This window comes from Amaranthus tricolor, chromosome 1 (genome assembly GCF_026212465.1).
Source record: "Amaranthus tricolor cultivar Red isolate AtriRed21 chromosome 1, ASM2621246v1, whole genome shotgun sequence".
NCBI classification, from domain to species: domain Eukaryota; kingdom Viridiplantae; phylum Streptophyta; class Magnoliopsida; order Caryophyllales; family Amaranthaceae; genus Amaranthus; species Amaranthus tricolor.
In genome coordinates this window covers 16,660,906-16,683,093 of record NC_080047.1, presented here as the reverse complement: position 1 = coordinate 16,683,093, position 22,188 = coordinate 16,660,906, and the positions used below count along the sequence as shown (strand labels likewise).

Sequence of the window (22,188 nt, the reverse complement as noted above, 5' to 3'; positions counted from 1 at the left end):
TAATTATCTACTCTACTAAGTTTCTCATAAACACGCAAATATTCCATTGATACAATTCCTTTATATTTGTATTGAGCTTTCATGCTCTTTTATCTTTTAAACACATAATGAAGTAAACTACTCTAAACTGAATATGATGAATGTAGTCAAATCAAAGGCGAACCATCTCAAAGCTTTGCGTTGTTGTTTGCATGAGTTTGTCATGCTTAAATCACTTTATTACTTGAAAATGATCTTGTTTCACCAGTTACCTTCAAACTATGATAACGTCTCTTGGGCACCTTTAGGCTACGCTTCCACAACGGAAGGGCCTCCTAACAACTTCAAGAATTTTGTTTCTTAAAATCAATGCAAGGCCAAACATTCACACTGTAATATTGGGAAGCAACCAAGAAAAGAAGCCTTGCTTTGTTTCTCCTTTCGCACGCTTAGTAGAATAATCGGCCAACATGTTCCACAAATCCCCAACGCTCCAGTTATGGCACAATATCCATTCACATATCTGCACAGCATCCCCATGTTAAATGGTAGTGCCAAAAACATTCCATCCCACCATAAAAAGCAGCCATACATAACTATAGAACAAATTCGTTTCAACCAAAGAAACATGGAACGCGAATGTACGTTTTGCGACTTCAAAATGTCCCAAATCTGTTCAGGTGTCGTCCTGGTTTAGTTGATGTTTTTTACAGGTATTATGGCCTCTATTACAGCTTTTACTAGAAATATGGGAGGAAATCAAGAAATAAAACCTAGAAAAGTATTTTAAAAAACTCACAAAAAAGAATTTTTAAAGCAAAAAAAATATGATATTATATAGCTGTAAATAAACATTAAATTCATTTCCTAAAGTAGAATTCTTATGATTTCAATACAAATCACAGTAATAACAATGTAATTAATACTTAATTTTATGATTTTAATAGAAATTCACAAATAATGATTTAATTGCTTACTTTCACCAAATATTTCTCCTTTTAACTTCTTACAAAGGGCTATATATATCATTACAATATAAAAATCAATTTCACTTCCTTTTGTTATTAAATTTATATTTTATAGGTTACGTTCCTCATTCCCTTCCTGGTCCCGTACAGAACTGAATGTCGTTTCATGTAACAATGGTTTCAAAACGTAGCTAAGAAAAAAAAAGTACCTGATCCAAGTGTTGCAATTCCTTGATTCCGAATGTGTAATATAAAATGAACGGTCTCAAAGCCTGAGAATAAAAGACATTAGGCGCAAACCATTAGATTGTATTGAAAATGGAAACGACAGAAATAGAAGATCCATTCTCTCACACGCTTCCAAAAAATATCCAAGACAAGAAGCTTTTACAAGAAATAATACACCAAGCTGTTGCAACGGGCTTTTAGATTTATTATCTGACCTGATTATTTGGTTTTGATGGGGCCAAATGTTTATAGTTCTTTGGTTTCAAATTATAATGGACTATAGTAAAATGGCTCATTAAATCATGTGCACTTCTTATTTACGTGAAATTGCATATGATGTTTGCTACAAAGGGTCAATCCGATGTAACTTCTTTGTTATACTAACAAGAGTATAACAAGAGTAAACTTGCGCATATTCGACCCCCTAAACCCCACCCTAGGTGGGAGCTATAATGGCATTAGGGTGAAAAAATGTTGTATCTGACCTAATTCCTCTATAATACTTTTTCTTCACTTTCAATTGACTTCACTATGCGAAATATATTCTTCGATTCTATCTGTTTAGGCATCCTCCGGAAATTTCAACTTTGATTCAGCTTGTGGAAGTTGTGAAGAATACTTCAAGGTGTTAAGCATGTCAAGATATTATTTAGGCAAGAGTCCCACATGCAATGCTTTTGCAACCAAACCTCAGTTCAGTCCAAGGCTTATAGTAGGACCTAGTTCAGGCAACTTTTAAACAGAAAAACTCCCTTAATCCGTCATGAAAATTTATGATCTCGTGAACCAAAATAACATGTGCGATCTCTAGAGGGTTCTAGAGAGAAGGAAGAACATGCACCAGCTCCTGGCATAAATAATAAAAATTGAAACATGAGGAAATGATCTAGTCCTCTTCATGCTCAAAAAGCATCTACTGCTACATTTCAGGCAGCAGGTTGAAGTTTTTCCCCTTCATTTTAGCATGTGTTAGAAAACGGAAAATATCGTTACAAATTTTATCATTAAAACGGGAATTCCATACAGCTAAAATTTAAAATTAACAAATTAACACCACAGTATTTTGAATGAGAGATTTGGAATCTGAAGGCTGCATCACCCAACAAAATTATCGGATCTTGGGCTTGACCCATTTGCTTTTCAGATTTTTTTATTTTAATTTCTTTCTATTTTCTTTTCTTTTTGCTCTTTTCTTTTTCTTTTCCTTATATTATTTTTTTATTTTATGTTTTATTTTTTAACTACTCTTATATTTTAAAATGAATTACAATTGTTGTTGTCATTGTTCCGGAGTTACCTTAGGAAGCGTCCCACGTTCACGTTCCCGTTCCTGTCCCACATTCTGATTCATATTTCGTTCCAGGTAACATAGTCTGCTTCTACAAACTATGTTTCATGTAGCCGAACACAATCTTTTTAGATTAAGGTTTTGACATTCTTTTTGTTGCAAAAATTTAAGCTATCTAATAAAGTACAACGCTAGACGCATTCACATTTCAAACATCCAAGAAAACCCAGCATTAAAAACAGACATGGAAGGGAAAGTCACCTGAGAAGCAGCTAGCCACTGTACAACCGTCTTAACTTCAGGATCTCCACCAAAAGCACCACAGCCCCAGTTTCCAGTAGCAATACCAACATCACAAAGTGAAATTTTTGACTTATTTTCCACATTCTGAGATGCTTCTGTTTTATCGGCGCTTGGAGAGTTTTTACCACCTTCATTTAACTGGATACAGGAGAAATACGACAATCCTGAATCAGTTAATATCAAAAGTATAACCCACTTGGTTGGAAAAGAACAATTTATACTATCAAGTGAGAAGAAAATTATCATGAATCTTGAGGTGATGAACAAGAGAGAAATAGAAATAGGCAAGTCAAATAACAAAGCCAAATAGTACACAAAATCCAACCCCTTACTGTTGCTTGAATCCCAGAGATGTTGGTATCCATAAAATCATTACTAACGCGAACGTCCCAAGAATTATTAGAGTGCAACAGGTTCTGCTCCTGATGAGGTTTATGTTGAACCAGAAAGCCACAGAAAGCCTTATTAACCTCCCTATCAAAAATAAGCAGCTGATTAAGTCATATCCAGTACAGCAATTAATAATCTTTTAACCTCTTTGTTATTGAAACGGAAAGGTTGCATACATCCCATTCCTCAAACCTGAGCTGATCAAGTCATATCCAGTACAGCAATTAAGTCATTGGGAAGATGAAATGTAGTATCTTATAACAAGGCAATTAACCACATCATTGCCGATGCTAAATGATTGCTCGCCATAACTATTTACAAATTTAACCATTTTTCCAATTAAATTGAAATTTCATAACAAAAGAAAGGCTGAACATAGTCAACCATACAGAACATACCACTAAAGCAAAAAGACAAAGTAAATCTACTAATCCTAAACATATGCAAAGGAAAAGACACTAACTAGGAATGGGATGGTTTGTCCACACATCCTGTGTGTAACTAGCCTGATCACACCCAAAAGCAAAGAAATTCTTTGCTCAATACATCTATAGGAAACATGAAAATTGAAAAGTCTAACTAGATAATCAACAAACAGAATTTTAGAAAAGACCCTGGATTTGCTCAACAACCATATGTTAGGATAGCCAATATAAAACATCTTCACAAAATGTCATGAGCTGAATTCAAATTAATACAGAAGCATCCGATATTCAGTAATGCGCTGCAGTAAACAATGGTCTCGAACATTCATTTGCTTTGATTCATGTAACCAAGCCCAATGTTGACATTGTGCTGTCATCGAGATAGTTTGCATGAGGACAATAGAAGAGGTGGAATTGATCATCACACCCTTCTTTTCAAGCCTTGTAAGACAAAATTAACATATAACGGTTCCATTAAACTAATCTATAGTGGTAAGCCAACAAACTTACAAGTTACAAACAATGCAAACTTGAGAAGACAATGGACACGTGTAGAGAGAAAACCAACATTAAGCCCATTATTTGATTACTCTAGAGCATATTACCTCCAAATAAAAATGAATGAAAAATCACAAACCTCAAGAGGCAATCAACTCTATATTGTCTCATTCCTGGACTGCACAATGCATCTATAGCAACGATTTTTGTCTTGCGTCTTCCCAAAGAATCTACGTCTCTTGTGTCCACATGGTTTCCAATGTAACGAAATGTAGAGGCATACCTACAACATATTTAATGGCGTCATCTAACAAGTAAACAAATACCTATAAAACTAAAAGTATGCAAATGGTATTGTTATATAGCTATTAGCATAACCCACACCAAGTACATCTTTACACATCAAATAAATTCAGTAATGTTGATTTAAAATCTTGATAACATCAACACTAAGGAAGCAGGTTCTAAAAGAAAGACTCTCCAAACCTCGTCAATGTAATCCTACACAATCTAATGACTATACCAGTACATGCATATTCTCAAAGCATAAAAGATTTAACATTAGATTCCATTGGCACTAACCCTGAGTAATTTGAGAACCGTTCCGTGCCAACAATTTCTATTGCCTCATTGTCTGACATGGAAGGCAAAAATAGCATGCCAGCAATCAGTTCAGGATTGAGCATAAAACGAATCTCCTCCTACAAAATGTTTAATTAGCAATGAAACTGTCCATTCCTTTTGATATGACACTGTACAAAGTATCTAAATCAAAGCAGCGCGGGAAATATTATTAGCAAGAGGATTTGTAAGCAAGACATATCTAGAAATCACAACTATGCAAAGCTCAGGTGTGAACAACTCATACAGGTTCTTGTGTCTTGCAGGTTCTTTGTGTTATAAGGTGCCTCCTTATCATCGTCTATTCCTAATGCCTATGGCATACTAAAAATACAAGATATAAATTTCCATGACAGCGAAACATGGATATCTTAAGCAATAAACATGGTTAGAAAAGTTAATTATATACGGAAGGATAAACCACCCAAGTGATTATATAACTATAAAGAAAAAAAAATAAAGAGGAAGGCAAAGCCATGAAAAGAAAGCAACGAGTCAAAAAAACTAACAAATCATCTTGTATGTTGTTCGACAATATCCTCATTTTACTAGTTCAATAATTGCCAAAACCTTTGCATGTCTCACACTCTAATTTGCCCAACCTATCACATGTCGAACATGAAACTCAATGGACACGAACTTGGACACTCATAGTCATAAGAGAAATTGTCTTATGTTAGGTCTGAATAGGGCCAATCCGAACCAAACACAGACGTGCAGGTCTAATGTGTCTAGAGTCCTACTGTGTCCAATATGAGTCTTGATCTTATTGTTTTAACTACCATTTTTATAATATTAAGGTCAATTTAAGTCTAAACTTGATCTATAGATTGAGTCTAGGTCTAAAATAGGTCAAATTACGTTTGTGGGATCTAGGGCAAGTATGGGTCGGCAAATTAAAGAGCCTAGAGATTTCCTAATCTTTGTGCTAAATCACAATGTAAAGGTTTTTGAGCATGTTGCAAGCGCAATACAGTTCAAACCAACCTCAAAACCATCTACATTAATTGCGTATGTCGTTTTGCAACCAAAGCCCCATCCCATATTTACACTATGTTTCGAACCTTTCTAAACATCCTAGATATCCAATTAATACACTATAAACGAGCGATAGATCTAGGGGTCATTCATTAGAATAAAATGATGTGTTCAATGTAATGAATCTTAAACTAGTTATATGTGATGATTAATGTCATGGAATCTTTTGTATGCCATTATTTTTACCAAATTAGCCATTATAATTCATTATTCAAATAGTGCAAGGAACTAAGAGTATTTTAGCTCAAACGTTCAAAAATTCTTGAATTAAAATTTCAAATTGGATCTTTATCACAATTATGTTACTTAGACTCTTCATTTTACATAAAATACCCATGTCGGATCCTTGACATTCCTTCATTAGTATGACTCTTCAACACTTCATTTTGAATCCATAAATGTTCTAAAAAAATCGAATTACAATTTTAAAAATGTCTAAAATTCTAGAATTACAATTTTGAAATGGATCTTTATCGAATCATTTTGTTCAAAAATTAGCTAAAGTTAATCCAACAAATAACATATAGTTGTAAAAATAAAGCCTCATAGTGCATCCATAAAGAAAAACCTCCATGAAGCTTTGAATGATATAAAAAATATTATCTCCATGAAAAAATGGAAATTGAAAGCTTCTAAGTAGGTAAGTGTACAGAAGCTTAAGTACAATTTACAACAAACATGAAAATGGCCTAATCTCATTTGATGGTTTGACAAAACCCATACAGACCCCACCAGAAGTAGATCCAAACAACCAAATAGCCACCTCTATATTATTCAGGGGAAGGCTTCAAGAGAGACTAGAGCAACAACTACCAAATAAGTTATAAGCAAGAAGTACAATGTACCTGAACACAACCTCTAGACAGAGAACCGCCACCAAGATACTTGTTTGCAAAATCAACTTCGACAGCATCTCTAGATTGGTCCTCTATCATGCCTGAAGAGCAGATCTTCCAAGTAGATGTACAAGTTTGGTAAGTGTTTGTTGCTTGAATTTATTTTACCTCTGAAACGTTATACCAATAATTCAGTCCTAGTCCATATATTACCTCAAACCGGCAGAGAGGAACTGCAGAATTGGCCCAATAGTCAGCAGTGGGATAAGTGACAAAAGGCTGCTTATGCTCAAGAGGAAGAACTTTCCTTTCAAATGAAACAAATCCCGCTGGCATACATGAATGTATCCTCTCAAAATAATGTACAATACATTTGATTTTATGCTCCTGATTTTCATGGTAGTTTTCATACAAACTCCTGAAATTATTAAAAACAAAAGTTGTTCTTACAAAATACGGTAATGATAAAGGAGAGCAAGAAGCAATAGATATAGACATGCAAGCAACACGAGAATTTTTAAGAAATCTTTAAGATTTGTCCCATAGCCAAACATCACTGATAAAAAAAGCTCGAAATAATTGGACTAGTCAAACTCAGCAGATGTAGAATTAAGAGAATATAATCTAAGAGAAAATGCAAGTAAAATTCCAAATTTGGATGATCTGATTTAAAATCTCACCTGTAAATAATTAAAAAATTCTCACCTTTAGCCATATCTTCCCTTAAAAGACCTTAGTCCTTGAATGACATGTTGTAACTCGTCAAAGAGATAAGAAGGGCCACTTGTCATGCTCTTATTGGCCCATATTATTTTTAGTAACTAAAACTTTGATTGAAACATAACTATACAGCTAATACGACATCTGTCAAAGAGAGAAAAGCTGTAACATACTGAAATAAGTGATCAAAGTTGATCATTGGCAAATGTTTGGCACCTCTACTAGCATTTGGAAACAAGCAAAAGAAGGCACATGACAGCAGAGCGGCAATAACTTCCTATACAGAAACGTAGAAACTTGGTGTTAAAGGACCACTTTAAGTCACGAAGATGGGTGAATCCCAGAAATGAAAGCAGAAGGTTTCCAGTACATTGTATGCAGAACAGTACCTAACTATATTAATAATGTCACTGTATCTGTCACATGTGGGTTTGGCTAGATCCTAATATTGCAAACTCTTTGCAAGATAGATAACACTAGTTCATCACACTACATTAGAACTCATGAATTACTAATTATTCCTAATGAACCGTTCTGAATTAGCCAGTGACACTTTCTCTACTCCACTTGGTAAATTCTTTTTCCATATCATGAAAAGTGAAGTTGTATTATAACTAATAACTGAAATTGATACCTTCTTCAATTTTAAACTTAATTCAAAGCTGCTGACCTATATCTATATTTTCTATCCATGAGTGGCGTGAACCTGAAAGTCAACAATATAGCTAAGAGATTACATATGCTTCCAATATTGTCTTAACAAAGAAAGGAAATGTTTTCAGACCGAAGAAAAGATCTATATCTTATATCAATATAGTAAGTTGGAGTGTTGGACATAACTCTCACAGAGAAAGGAAAACACAGCATCATACCACATAATATCATACAAATGAGACAATCCACAGTACAAACTAGAATGGAAAAGACAGTTAGTTGAAGGTAAAAGACAGAAAACATCTCACTGATGAATAGTTTTGAAGTATAATGAGTATTACTACAATGTAAATATCACAAACATGTATGGGCTGTATACAAATAAACATCTCTAACTACTTGATAATTGGTATACGTTATGACTGCGAAAGGTACCAAGATTACTTCCTCTGATTAGAAAATGAGTACTTCATACGAAGAAATGAGAAAACAATGGCCATATAACTTAGATAAATGTTAGAAAATTTGATAGCACACAATATAAAATCCTTTTAACATTAAGACAATAGAATAGTTACTTGTAGATACCTGACTAAGAAATACGATGCCTGGTTGTTGAGGTTCCAACAAGCGAAGACCAGTTTCAATCCCAACCATAATCATGTATGCATATTGATAGTGAGATTCTAGAAGTGTAGGAAATCTTAGTAGCAAATTTGCCATCATTGGTACAACTTCCCCAAACCATTTAGCTGATTCAGCCCTGGACAAAAACTGCAGAAAAGGTGACCTAATATAAGAATTTAGGCATACCTCAATAAACAAATACCTTGTGTTATCCATAGTACTATTAATTACTCATAGTTATTCCATCCAAAAGTAATAGTAGATTTATATAGTAACGCTATGAGCCTACATAACATCTTTAGTATTTTATTCTCCTCATTTCAAATAAAAACCAAGACTTATTCTTCATTGGTTTTGAACTATAATGACGGCGCATTGAAACACATAAGCTTCTTACTAAAGGTTAATTGAATTTTAAACAGCGTGCTTAGTTGATACAAGAGTAAGGTTGATTACATCTAGTTAAAAAATTTGTAAAAAATTCCTACAAACAAAAAATAATCATGAGCACTGTTACAATGTCAATTGAATCTTCGAGAACTATGCTTGAACAATTATACACATTAGTCTTTGAAAATTTTACACGGAATTATAGGTGTATGGAGACCTTGGTTCAATGTCATTTCCCCCACAATGGTATTTCAGTGTAAATACTAAAAAGAGACAAAGACCCGCACAATTTCTCTGTAAAAAAATAGATGAACTTGTGTTCAAGAATGAACAAAATCAGAGTACACAACAAAGAGTTTTCTAGAAACTTGTAGCAAAATTTTATATACGAGTAAAAATAACATAACGAATCCTTTTTTAATTTTTCATCCTTAGCAAATGAATGATCATGTGTTCTTTAGCTAGAAAATCAAAATGAAGAACTGATATGTTGATTCATGTAATCAACCCTAATCTTTTAGGATTAAAGTTTTACTTTTGGCATTATTGTTATTGTTTTTGTCAATATAAAAAATTTAAAATTTTATTATGTTAATTTATTTGTAGAGTTCTTAAAAGGAACAAAAGCCTAATAATATCTAATAGACCAAAGTGAAGCTACATAGGAGACCGCCCCAATCAAACATGCCACTACCGTATTTTTAATTTTTAATATGTGATACAAGACTATTTATATCACAAAATCTAGTGATCAAAGTAGTAGAATTAATGCCATTTACAGTTTGAATCTTCATGCCATTGTGCAAAATTTCTCATACCAAAATCATGAGAAATTCCGTGACACAGTACTATCAATTTAGTAAATTTGACAAGATTTACAACGCGGGTGATACAATACTATCGATCTTAGTTTTGCACTATGCTTCATGGCTTCATGCTACACAAATTTTATTTTTGTAATAGTATTGTAAACAAAGTATTGATTTAACAAAGTCCTTGTCTTATATAACATTCACGCACCCTTATTGGCAGCTTTGTAGCCTCCCAACTTTTTAAATCCCAAATTATAGAATTTTTCAATTTATACACATAAACTTCCAATTTTACCTTGTATTTATACAATTATTGTGTTTATGGTCACTATAACTTTTTGCAAACGTATCAGCTACAAGGCTCTTCTTTAAATTCCTTCTTTCGCCCTGAGTGGTGCAGGTTCTACATCAAAATATAAGGCATCAAAAGACATTACAAGGTAGTCGTGTCCAAACAAGTCGCATCTAACATGTGATCATGTCTGCCACATGTGCCCCCGTAATGAAGCAAATCACATTTTATACTCAAGTTTTAACATTTCCCATGTAACCCTACTTAGCATAAATACTAATTAAACATACTAGAAACACATCATATGTTCTGAATCAAAGGAATTACTTCCAGTCCCACAACTCAAGGCCTGCCATTATTGGGGTTGCCAACTTAAATCTACATTGTTCCTCATCTAGAAGAACAACCAAATGGATGAAAGCAAAATCCTCAAGGACAACACCCACTTAGAATGATTTATTTTTGAAACATTTATTTGGAACAAATTAAAGCTCAAATCACATATAACAACAATAACAAAAACAACAGTGTCAGAGCATCAATCCCAAAAGATTGGGGTTGGCTACTTGAAACAATAGATCATTTTTGGGGGTCGTCTACATGGATTATTCTTCAAATTTATTTATAATATTCAATATTTTGTACGAAATCTCTTCCAGTATATTTCCTTGATTCCACCCTTGTCAAAATCGTATATTATTTGAGCTAATCAATCCTAAAAGTTTGTGAAAACCATCACATAAATCAAAAATAATATTGTGTTGTTTGGTTGAAACTAACTAGCTAGGAATTTAAACTTCCAAGGAAATGCCAAAATGGATTGTGTTTGGTTATCAATTAACATAAGAATTTAAGATTTCAACGAAAGTTAATTTCTACAGGAATTTAATCACTATGGTACCCTTGGTAACTAAAATTCATGAGTCAATTATAATTTTCAAGGTGCTGTCAAACACAAAAATCAATTTCGTAAATATTTTATGAGAGAAGTTGTTTTCTAGAAAAAATTACTTCTTGTGTCAATTAAAATTAGAATGTTAACCAAACGAGTCATACTACCAAATCCCACCAAAACAATGAAAATTCCTTCTCACCAAGTAAAATTAGCCTAGCATAAGCAGAATATATGTTTATGCAACACAAAGATAAAAATTTAAACCAGTATACCACCACAATATTACTTTTATATATGCAGATTCAAATCGGTCAATATTTCAGCCAAAAAAAAAAAGCAATGGAAAATAAGAAATGACAAAAAAAAAAAACCTCATCGAAGAAGAGGGCATATCCATCCGCCGCGGAGGGAGCTAAGAGGTGAGGGGAAAGCGAAAGAGAGTTTCTAAGATCGGAAATGGCGAGGAAGAGGACTTCTCCTGAATCAACTCGACTATGACTTGGCCCTTGAGACAATGATTTTAGGGCTTCAATTACTTGGTGTGGCCATGCAAGTGTTGAGGATTCTAGCTTCAATGGAAGATATGGAAGGATTGATTTCAAGTCTTCCCGATTCTCCATTGATTATCTTGTTGAAGGAGTATGTAATTTCTTCAAGTCTGCCTCATACGAGAATCACGAAATTTGGTGAAAACTCAAGATTTTGATTTGTGTGTATGACCGTTACTTTCTCATTTCATCGTCCCAAAAGACGTGTTTTCTGTTTTGATTTCACAAATAATTTTCTCAATCTTTTCCTAGAATAATTTACAATCACCGAAAAAAAAAATAATAAAATAAATTTCACATGTTAGCATTAAACTTTTATGAAATGTTAGTGGTAGAATTTTTGTAAGATTTTTCCACATGTAAAATACAATTTATGCCTTATCTAACTACCGTAGCATTTTCCGTTAAACTCTTGTCAATTTTCATTTAATCCACCATTTTGACGTTTATATCGTGTTGGTCGTTGTCTTTATAATTTGCCCTAAACCATTTTAATGCTCTCAAATGTTTAATTTACCATTTTGACGTGTAATTCACCATTTAATTTATCAACGCTCTCAAATGTTTAGGGCAAATTATATAGACAATAAACAATGCTTAACAAAGGTAGACGCGTCAAAATGGTAAATTTAACGAAAATTGACAACAATTTAACGAAAAATGCTACGGCAGTTGGATAAGGCATAAACGGAATGCTACTATGTGGAAAAATATTACAAAAGTGCTACAACTGGCATTTCATGAAAGTGCTACTACGTGGAATTTCCCAAATAATAATAATAAAATAAACAAAACAAAAAAAAATAAATTAAAATCATAAAACTCTCCCCCTATCAAATCCTACCACATGAGAATGATATGTTAACTTTATAAATGACCGTTATTTATTAAGATCTCCTCAAAAATTTATATGAAAATCATTATTACAGATAGAGGTGTTCAAAACAAATCCGACGATCCGATATTCATTCAATCTTATAACTGAATTTGACTTGACCTGATTTTAAAATGAATTTAAAATTTAAAATTATATAAAAATCAATGTGGAGATAAGACTCGATTTTAAACCAACCTAAAATACTTAATTTGAAATCAATCTTATGACCTAAATAAACGACTCTAATTGCAGTGTCTAATTTAGTGTGTAAAAAGTTTTTTTTTCAAGTAAATGAGTTTTAACTTTTAAGCATCGTATAAACAACATGTAATGTCAAATGTGTCATATCAAATATGTTTTGAAATTGTTCAAAGTGATGTTATGTGTATTATTTGGTGCTTTGATTATTTTTGTTGTTGATATTGATATATGTGCTTAAACTTGATGTTTATGATATTAACTTGTGGTTTGATTAATAAAATTGCACAAGTATGAAATATATAATACCTGTGTTTATATAAAGTGATAGTTTAAGTTTTAAAATGATTTTTTTTTTATTTTTACTTCGTTTTAAATGAATTTGTTCTATTGTTATTTTAGTTTGTTTTAGATATGACTTATCACTTTTATTATTTATATTATCTATTTTAATTTTAAATACCCTCACTACTTCTACACACTATATTTAACTCCTTAGTCTCTATGACATTTGTAAAAGGAGAAAACCAACTATAACCGAGTCAGTATTTAATAGTAGCATAGGTTATATTACTGGAAAATCTAGCAAAAGGGTAAAATTTTAGGAATTTCATAAAAGTGGTATGGTTTGACATGCTCGATCCTTCCCCATACGCTATCTGTTATAATTGATTGTTGTTATACTACTCCACCTAGTACATTGTTTAAAATTTTCGACTTGTTAGTATCATACTCCCTCCTATTCATCATAAGTGTCTTATTTTCTTATTTGGTTAAGTCATCCTATTAGTCCTATTTCTATTTTGGATATATTACTTTTACTAATTTACTTCTACTAAACTTAGCTTTTTCACACCTTTATACATATTAACCCCACTTTACAACCTATAAAAATTTAAAAAACACTATACTTTTTTCTTTCACATGTGGTCCTAGTTGACCCCTTAAAAAATAGTGAAAAGTCAAACATTGAGTGAATAGGAGGGAGTATAATATTTATTTTTAGAAAAAATTATCAATATCCCTTGTTTTATTTTCTGGATCCCCCCCTATTTCCATTCATATGAAACTTTAAAGATTTCTACAAGACTAGTTGTTGTAGTGCAAATCATCTCAAGTTTAAAGATGTATTGTTTATAGTTTACGGATTATTTCATCCAAAAACTTAGAATTAATATATTCATTGAAACTTGTATTCAGCTAAACTGGTAGTATTCAATTTAACAAACGTAAAATTCATTTTGAAAAGAAAAACATGAAAAAATAACCAAAAATAAAATCCGGGGAAATCAAATTTCTTGCAAGCTTCATCTGCAACAAACTTAAACAAAAGCATAAATACAAATATGACAACAAGTAAAAGATCAACTTTCTAGACATAATAGGTGCTAAAATTAGCAGGAATTCCTTACAACAACCACAATATTGAATTAGTCAAGTAGATGATAGAAAAATGAAAAGTACGATGGTAGATGAAGTGGTTTCCAAGGCAATAGAGGGGATATGTGAATCTCATTTGGAATATTGGTAATTTTACTAGTTAATGGATATATGATATAAGTAAGAATTATAATATTGTGCATGTATAAGTATGAATTTTATAGTTTAAGGCATATTGAAATTGTGTTGTATTTGGTTGCAAATTGTAGTAGATTGTATAAGTATGATTCTTAAAGTTTAATGCATATTATTTTTGTTGTAATATTAAACTTGGTATGCACAACAAATTTCTTATGTTATGTACATGTTTTGTGTAAGTACAGAATTGAATTGCGTTCCTTGACATACATCAAATTATCGATGAAATAAAGGATAAGTTAGATCGTCGCATTTCAACTGAATTTTTACGTAAGGTATTAGTAGATTGTAAATATATATATATATATATATATATATATATATATATATATATATATATATATATATATGATGATTAATTTGGAAGGTGATTGGTGAAATATTAAATGATTATTAGTGTTATAATTATTATGTATATAGTTATTAATATTTAGTAGCGAATTAGTATAAAATGAAAAAAAATATATATATGGACTATATGCTGCGGTTTTGAACCGCAACATATAATATTGTGTCATATGTTGCTATCACAAGTGCTGCAGGTCAAAACTGTAGCATATAACAGGGATAAAACCGCATCATATAAGCCTTTTTCCACTAGTGAAAAATCTTTATTAGATTTTTTTACTTGCATCCAAACACCATTTTACCCAGTTTAATGCATTTGTCCGATTGTTTATATCTAGAATTATATACAACAAAAAATTATTAAAATTTATATTTATGAAAATATCCGACAATATGAATAAAATAGTATCTCACATAACTATGTTTTTTTCTCGTATAATAGCTGTAATATATATAAAATTAGTGTAGAAACTCGTGTAATGCACAATTTTTTAAACATCGACATTTATAGGCATATGATATTAAAAATAATTAAGCTAGATAATTTATACAGTAGAAACACTCAAGTTTAACAGTTAAGTCACTTATATGTATAATTTTAACTCTGTAATTTTAAAAATTGTTAACCGTATATTATAGAATGTATTATGTAGTATATATTGGTCAAGATCAAATAACATGTCATTTTTTCAGCCAATAAATAAATTTTATTTGACAAAGCCTCACATTCAAAATTTTTCAAACTTTTTAATATAAATAATTTATGATACTATAGAATGATAAACAACGTAAAAATTGGTTACAATGACGTATGATTTTTTTTACGGCGTTTGTGGTCGTTGGAGTAAAACAAAGGAGTCGCTAATAGCACAAGGTTGTGAAGAGCAAACTCATATCTTGTTCCTGCTCCTCCATTTTTCCTCTTCTATCTAGTTTCGCCGTTGAGAAGTGGAATTCAGGGATAAAATTACGCTTGCTTTTTCTCCATTCTTCGGACAAAGATTTGAAGATACTACTGTCCTGTAAGTTTTCAGTCATATCTCTTTCTCTATCTTTATTGTAATTGTTCATCGCTACACAGACTACATTTACTAATGAACTTGCTGGTTCTGGGAAGGGAACTTATATATATTTATTTATTTTATTTTATTATTAGACTTCCATTTTCAGTTCAAATTCTCAACACTGTTTGGATGAAGTAGAGAAGATAGGAATAATAAGCAATAATGGAAGTATTATCAAGTGCATTATTAGGTGAAGCTTGTTTGAAACCCTTCATTATTAATGATAAATCCAGTTTAAAGTTTTCATTAGGCAGAATTACAAATGGGGTTTTGGAAAGAAAGCTGGAATTTCGGTGTTTTCTGAGGAATTGTGAGAATTATGGCAAAATTGGTAGTTTTTCTGTTAAGGCTGTAGATGGTAAGCAACAAGAACCTCAAGTGGATGATTGGAAATTGGAATTTTTAGGTAAGCGCCGGCCTTTAAGTTCAGATCCCATAAAAAAGAAGAAACTAGAAAAATCTAGGTTATTAGCAGATACAGATGGTATGGATTGGTGTGTGAGGGCTAGGAAAGTTGCATTGAAATCCATTGATGATAGGGGAATGACCCGAGTTATGGAGAATATGGTAAGCCGGAAGGCGAAAAAGAAGAGCAAGAATAAGAAGAATAAGAGTATAGTAGATAAGAAAGTTAAGGTAGATGATGAGGACTTTGATTTTGATACTGATGATGAAATTGAAATGGATAATATTAGTCGATTAGATAACATGGATCACATACGTAAGGCGGTTGGAATGCTTGGAGATGGGATGTTTGAGGAAAAGAAGAAGGAAACAATGGAGACGTTCGTTCAGAGATTGTCACAGTTTAGTGGTCAGCCATCTGACCGCAGAAAGGAGGTTAACTTAAACAGGATGATTGTAGATGCCCAGACAGCTGAAGAAGTGTTGGAGGTGGTTTCAGAGATGATTGTTTCTGTTGGAAAAGGGTTGAGCCCTTCTCCTGTCACTCCTTTGAATCTTGCTACAGCAATTCATCGGATCGCAAAGAACATGGAGAAAGTTTCGATGATGGAAACTCGAAGGCTGGCTTTTGCCCGTCAAAGGGATATGTCTATGCTTGTCGGTATTGCAATGACTGCACTGCCTGAGTTCTCAGCCCAAGGTATCTCAAATATTGCTTGGGCATTGTCTAAGATTGGAGGCGACCTTCTGTACATGACGGAAATGGATAGAGTTGCTGAGATTGCAATGACCAAAGTTGATGAATTCAATTCTCAGAATGTTGCTAATGTTGCTGGTGCATTTGCCTCGATGAGGCACTCTGCTCCAGACCTCTTTGTAGAGTTGTCTAAGAGGGCTTCTGAGATAATTCATACTTTTTGTCCGCAAGAGCTTGCTCAATTGCTATGGGCTTTTGCTTTCTTAAATGAACCAGCTAATTGTTTGCTTGACGCCTTGGACAATGTATTTAAGGATCAAAACCAGTTTCAATGTCGTTCAAATAAGGATTCATCAAGTGATGGTGAGATTATAGTTGCAGATTCTGAAGGTTTGGATCCTGTTATCCTTAGATTCAATCGGGATCAGCTCGGAAATATAGCTTGGTCTTATGCTGCTCTTGGTGAGATGAACCGTAATTTCTTTTTCAATGTGTGGAAGACCCTGCAAAATTGTGAGGAAGAGAGAATTACAGATCAGTATAGAGAGGATGTCATGTTTGCTTCTCAGGTCTATTTGGCGAATCATTGCTTGAAGGTTGAGTACTCTCATCTACAGCTGGCTTTAAGGAGTGATGTCGAGGAGATTATTGCCCGTGCAGGGAGAACCAGGAGATTCAACCAAAAAGTTACGTCATCATTCCAAAAAGAAGTTGCCCGTCTACTTTACAGCACCGGGCTAGAATGGGTGAGAGAGTATGCCTTGGACGCGTACACAATAGATGCAGCCTTGATTGACAAAAAAGTTGCTCTTGAAATCGATGGACCTACTCATTTCTCTAGAAATTTAGGTAAATATTATCATCTTTGTATCATATGTTAACATGATTTCTTCTGAGGCTGCCTAATATTCTAGAAATTTCAGGGGTTCCTCTTGGGCATACTGTGCTAAAACGGCGATATATCTCTGCTTCTGGCTGGGATATTGTATCAGTTTCTCATCAAGAAGTGAGTCTTCTTAAAGAATTTTCCTTTTCTATTCAACTCTTTGACATATATTCATCTTGAAGTAATGTTTGCAAAGAAGTTGAGTATAAACATTATAGGTGTAAGTAACGACACATCGCTAGAATCTATGATGGAATAAACTTAAGGCGTCTTCATTTCTTTACGGTCTTAAGTAAAAAAGGAAAGTCTTTTAGTATAGTAACTGAAGGTCGTTTAACAAAGGGGGTTGCATTTATGGTTAAGGGATCCAATGCAATCATTGAGAAGAATAAGGAAAACCCACTTTGATATAAATTGGCAAGCATTTTGAACTATTCAATGTGGGAGAAATCTCCATTGATAGTGCTAGATTGGTTGTCATTCCATGTCTTGAATTACTATCACTAACTAAACACTATAGTATTTGAAATTTGAAATAGATTTTTCATGAAACTCGAGCTCACAACTTTGCCGCTGTTGTGTGAAGCGGAAGCAAATATCGAAAATAATAATAAAACAATAAGAAATTCAATGCAAACAATAAGAAAAAACGCCTGAGATTTAACATGGTTCACCATGCACCGGCACCGAGAACGAACAATTTCACTATGAACGGAACGATTTACAAAGATGAATCAAGTTTTGTAATGGCTCACTTTTCTCTACCAAGAACCCTAGCCCTAATCGAGAGAAGTATTTTTATTAATCCTCATAAAAAAGAAACTTGGGCTCTAAGAAAATGCAAATAATTGGCCAAACTTGAAAAGAAAACTGCTCCCGTGCAAAATGCAACCGCTGCCGAGTCGGCTGCACTTCACACCCACACAACCACCGAATCGACTTCATTGTCTGACAAAAACTCCAAGAAAACAGAACCTACAGGCGAGTCGGGTGTGCTCCACAGGCCATGGACGCCGACTCAGCTTTATCCTTTGGAAAATTCCTTTCAATCACAGCCCCTATCAACGACTCTGCTTTTTCTTTGGCCCACCAAAAACGGATTTGGCTTTTGCCACTGGAATGCTTGCAAATTCCAGCTTTCATGATTCATCTTCAACCATGGCAAAACTACTTGTTTGAGTCACCATTAACAACAATCTCCACCTTGATGAGAACACGTAGTCAGCAAACAAGTCCGTCAACACAATGAAATATCTCAAGCCAAACCCGATGCAAGACTCATGCATTAGCCATATGTCCCGATAAGTCTCCAACTAAGACTCATCTCGACAGGTCTCCAACCAAGACTCATCACATACTCTTCTCCAAGTATAACAATTCATAATGCTCCACGTGCATCACAAGCCCAGGGCAAACTCCACCTCAAGTTCATCATGCCTATAACAGGAGCTTCCCAACACCGCCCCTAAGGGCCTACGACATCACGTAGTAATCAATATTTAGCAAGTCTAAGAATTGTTTAAATTTGCTAAGCGGAACACACTTGGTAAAGAAATTAGCTGAGTTGTTAGCAGTCACGATCTTCATCTATAAGTTGAGTATAGCCATTATAGGTGTAAGTAACGACACATCACATAGAATCTATTATGGAATAAACTTAAGGCATCTTCATTTTTTACGGTCTTAAGTCAAAAAGGAAAGTCTATTAGTATTAGTAACCGAAGACCGTTTAACAAAGTAAATTGCGTTTATGGTTAAGGGATCCAATTCAATCATTGAGAAGAATAAGAAAAACCCACTTTGATATAAATTGAAAAGCATTTTGATCTATTCAATGTGGGAGAACTGTCCATTGATAGTGCTAGCTTGGTTGTCATTCCATGTCTTGAATTACTATCACTAACTGAACACGTAGTATTTGAAATATGAAATAGATTTTTCATGAAACTCGAGCTCACAACTTTGCCGCTACATGTATAGTGGAAGCCAAATGATTTGAGAGATGTGAAACAGGACTTTGTCAATCTTTTTCTTTAGACAATATTAACTGTAGAACTTTACGATGCTAGTTTGATGATCCGAGGACATTTTCTTCCAAGATTCTTGATCGAGAAATGTGGCGGTCTTGTACATCTCCATCTGAATTTTGTTTTCACCCAGTTAATTTAAAGTATAAATTCCATTTCTATGGTGAAACTCTAGGCAGGAGTACATGATTTCACTCTATATAGTTCACTCTATTTGAATTCCTCATGTGGTCACTGGTACTAAATGGTGATAGTGGAGTAATGGTAATAAATTCTTGATCTAATTTTGTAGGGAAAGCCATGTTACAGCCTCCATGGTTATGCGTGTGTGTCCGCAAACATTTTATCATAAAATTTATAACTATCCATTATTATTTAGGAAGGTGGTATTAAGTGGTAATGAATATTTATGTAGAAAAACACTAGTTTGGGGATGGAGTTTCATTTTCATGGGAATGGTTTAGGCTAAAAATTTATAACCATTCCTGCCATAAGCACCGGCTACAAAACGGGGTATTATAAATACCGTTTATATGCTCAGAAATTGGAGAATTTTTCATTGAGGAAGCTTTTTCTTTTGAATCACAGTAAACCTATCCTGAACTATGGCCATAGACCTGTAGTAGTAAGTCACAAAATATTAGGTAAAAGAGACTTCAAATCCTTGTAGGGTATCTCCAGCCATACCCTTGAATATTTGTCATTAACTACCTGAAAGATTAATTCCCTCTTCCCCTTACTTGAAGGGTGTTTCCAGCATTACCACTGAATTTCTTGATCATAGTGCCATTGCCTTACACTACTTTCATATTTTCTTTCTATAAAATGTAAAAGCAAATCGAGTTTCATATACCTACATGGCTACATTTTGCTGGAGGACGTGATAGAGTATAAAATCATTATTAGGGCCTCAACTATCAGCTTAAACTTTTGGTTGAGATGGTCCTTTGACATGATATTAGAAGCCAACATGACAAGTGGTCACGGGTTAGAATCTCAACCACCCCTCATGTAAAGTGGAACATTAAGCACTAGGTATGAGAAGAGCATGTGTCACATCTACACTTCTAGCCCAAAGTGTTCTCGTGAGGCCTCAACCATTAACTTAAGCTTTTGGTTGAGGCTCCAGGATATATACTCTAATAGTAGCCAATGTCTTCTTTCTTAAATTTTTATCTAATGTTGGAATTTTGGAAAGCTATTTCTTCAATCCCGTCCTAACAAGTGGAATTCGTATCTTGATCTTGAAGTGTAGTAATGCTACTCCAAAATCATTTGCACGTATTGGTCACATAATCAAGTTTCCTGTTTATGAATTATCGATCTGATGCATTTTCCGATTCATTGCAGTGGCAAAAACTTGAAGGTAGTGTCGAACAAGAAGAACACTTGAGACAAATTTTGAAGGATTATGTAGGTTGAGCTTGTACCGATCCTGCTCTCGAACAAGGAAATGTGGAATATCGCATATCGGTCTAGAATTGATATGGAGCATGTAAGCTTCAATGCTGCATTATGGACATAAACATACTGGAAAATTTTCTGTATATTTTGTTCAAGTGTTTCTTATAGTAATGACACACATATGTCATTGTATTTTTGTACTTTCTATTAAAACATTTACCAGGGACTGGGGAGTATGATGCAAAAGAAATTCATCCCTTTGAACAAGTGATGCCTCTGCTCTTGAAAATAATGTGAGTTTTTAATTCTTGGTTTTTGATGTTTTGAATGCTTGACCATTTTATCTGCAGGTGTTTAAAACAAACTCGACGATTTAAAACTTACGTGGTGTTGTAACCGAATACGAATTGACCCGACTTTAAAATGAATTTGCAATTATGTAAAACTCAACATGAACACAAAATTCGATTTTGAATCTATCCGAAATATTTGATTTGAAATCAACGGAGTTTTGTTACTCCACATTGCAAGTATTAAAACCCGAAAAAAGGTACTTCATGTACATAGGTTGGGAGTGTTACTCTTCGAAAATTTGAAATGTATAAGACAGTTTATTAAAAAAATAAACAAAATAATATAAGTTTCAACTTTATTCCAAAAGTAAGCGTGAAATTCTCAAATCTGAGGTTTGGGGCTATTCGCAGTTAGTAACTGCGAACAGGTCAAAAAAGACAAAATAGCTATTTGCAGTTACTAACTGCGAACAGCTTTTTGACCTGTTTTGACCTGTTCGCAGTTAGTAACTATACTAACTCCGAACATCATGCTCCACAAAAAAGGTCAAATAGCTGTTCGCAGTTAGTAACTGCGAATAGTTCAAAAAAGACAAAATAGCTTTTCGCAGTTACTAACTGCGAACAGCCCCAAACCTCAGGTTTGGGAATTTCACGTTTACCTTTGGAATAAAGTTGAAACTTATACTATTTTATTCATTTTTTTGATAAATTGTCTTACACATAAAATTTTCTTACTCCTCTGTGTTTATCGCATGGTCTTAGTGTCTCAATTAATTTGTTAAATTTTGTAAAAGGCACGGTGATTAAGGATCTAGATATAGTGGATTAAATAGTAAGATATTTAGAATAATTGAGTGAATATAGAGATTAAAGTACTGAGATATTTAGAATAAGTG

General features: G+C 33.5%; 2 protein-coding genes across 3 annotated transcripts; one reads left to right on the top strand and one right to left on the bottom strand.

Annotated features, from left to right (window-relative positions):
* Window positions 1–6: 6 nt before the first annotated feature.
* On the bottom strand, window positions 7–11,772 carry LOC130806322 (poly(ADP-ribose) glycohydrolase 1). Of its 2 annotated transcripts, XM_057671350.1 has the most exons (12): window positions 11,336–11,476; window positions 10,073–10,180; window positions 8,537–8,722; window positions 7,468–7,571; window positions 6,788–6,992; window positions 6,584–6,688; window positions 4,662–4,780; window positions 4,219–4,362; window positions 3,099–3,240; window positions 2,725–2,904; window positions 1,157–1,219; window positions 7–502 (listed from the first exon to the last, which is right to left on the bottom strand). In XM_057671350.1, the coding sequence occupies exons 3-12, from the start codon at window positions 8,672–8,674 to the stop codon at window positions 365–367; spliced, it is 1,338 nt and encodes a 445-aa protein (XP_057527333.1). In that variant the 5' UTR covers window positions 8,675–8,722; window positions 10,073–10,180; window positions 11,336–11,476; the 3' UTR covers window positions 7–364. The 2 variants fall into 2 exon arrangements, with proteins under 2 accessions (XP_057527333.1, XP_057527326.1); XM_057671343.1 differs by lacking the exon at window positions 10,073–10,180 and having other exon boundaries at window positions 11,336–11,772.
* A 3,557-nt stretch (window positions 11,773–15,329) lies between these two features.
* Window positions 15,330–21,325, top strand: LOC130806312 (RAP domain-containing protein, chloroplastic). The gene is made up of 4 exons (XM_057671334.1): window positions 15,330–15,535; window positions 15,670–17,528; window positions 17,603–17,685; window positions 20,943–21,325. Exons 2-4 carry the CDS (start codon window positions 15,740–15,742, stop codon window positions 21,012–21,014), a joined length of 1,944 nt encoding a protein of 647 aa, XP_057527317.1. The 5' UTR covers window positions 15,330–15,535; window positions 15,670–15,739; the 3' UTR covers window positions 21,015–21,325.
* Window positions 21,326–22,188: the final 863 nt, after the last annotated feature.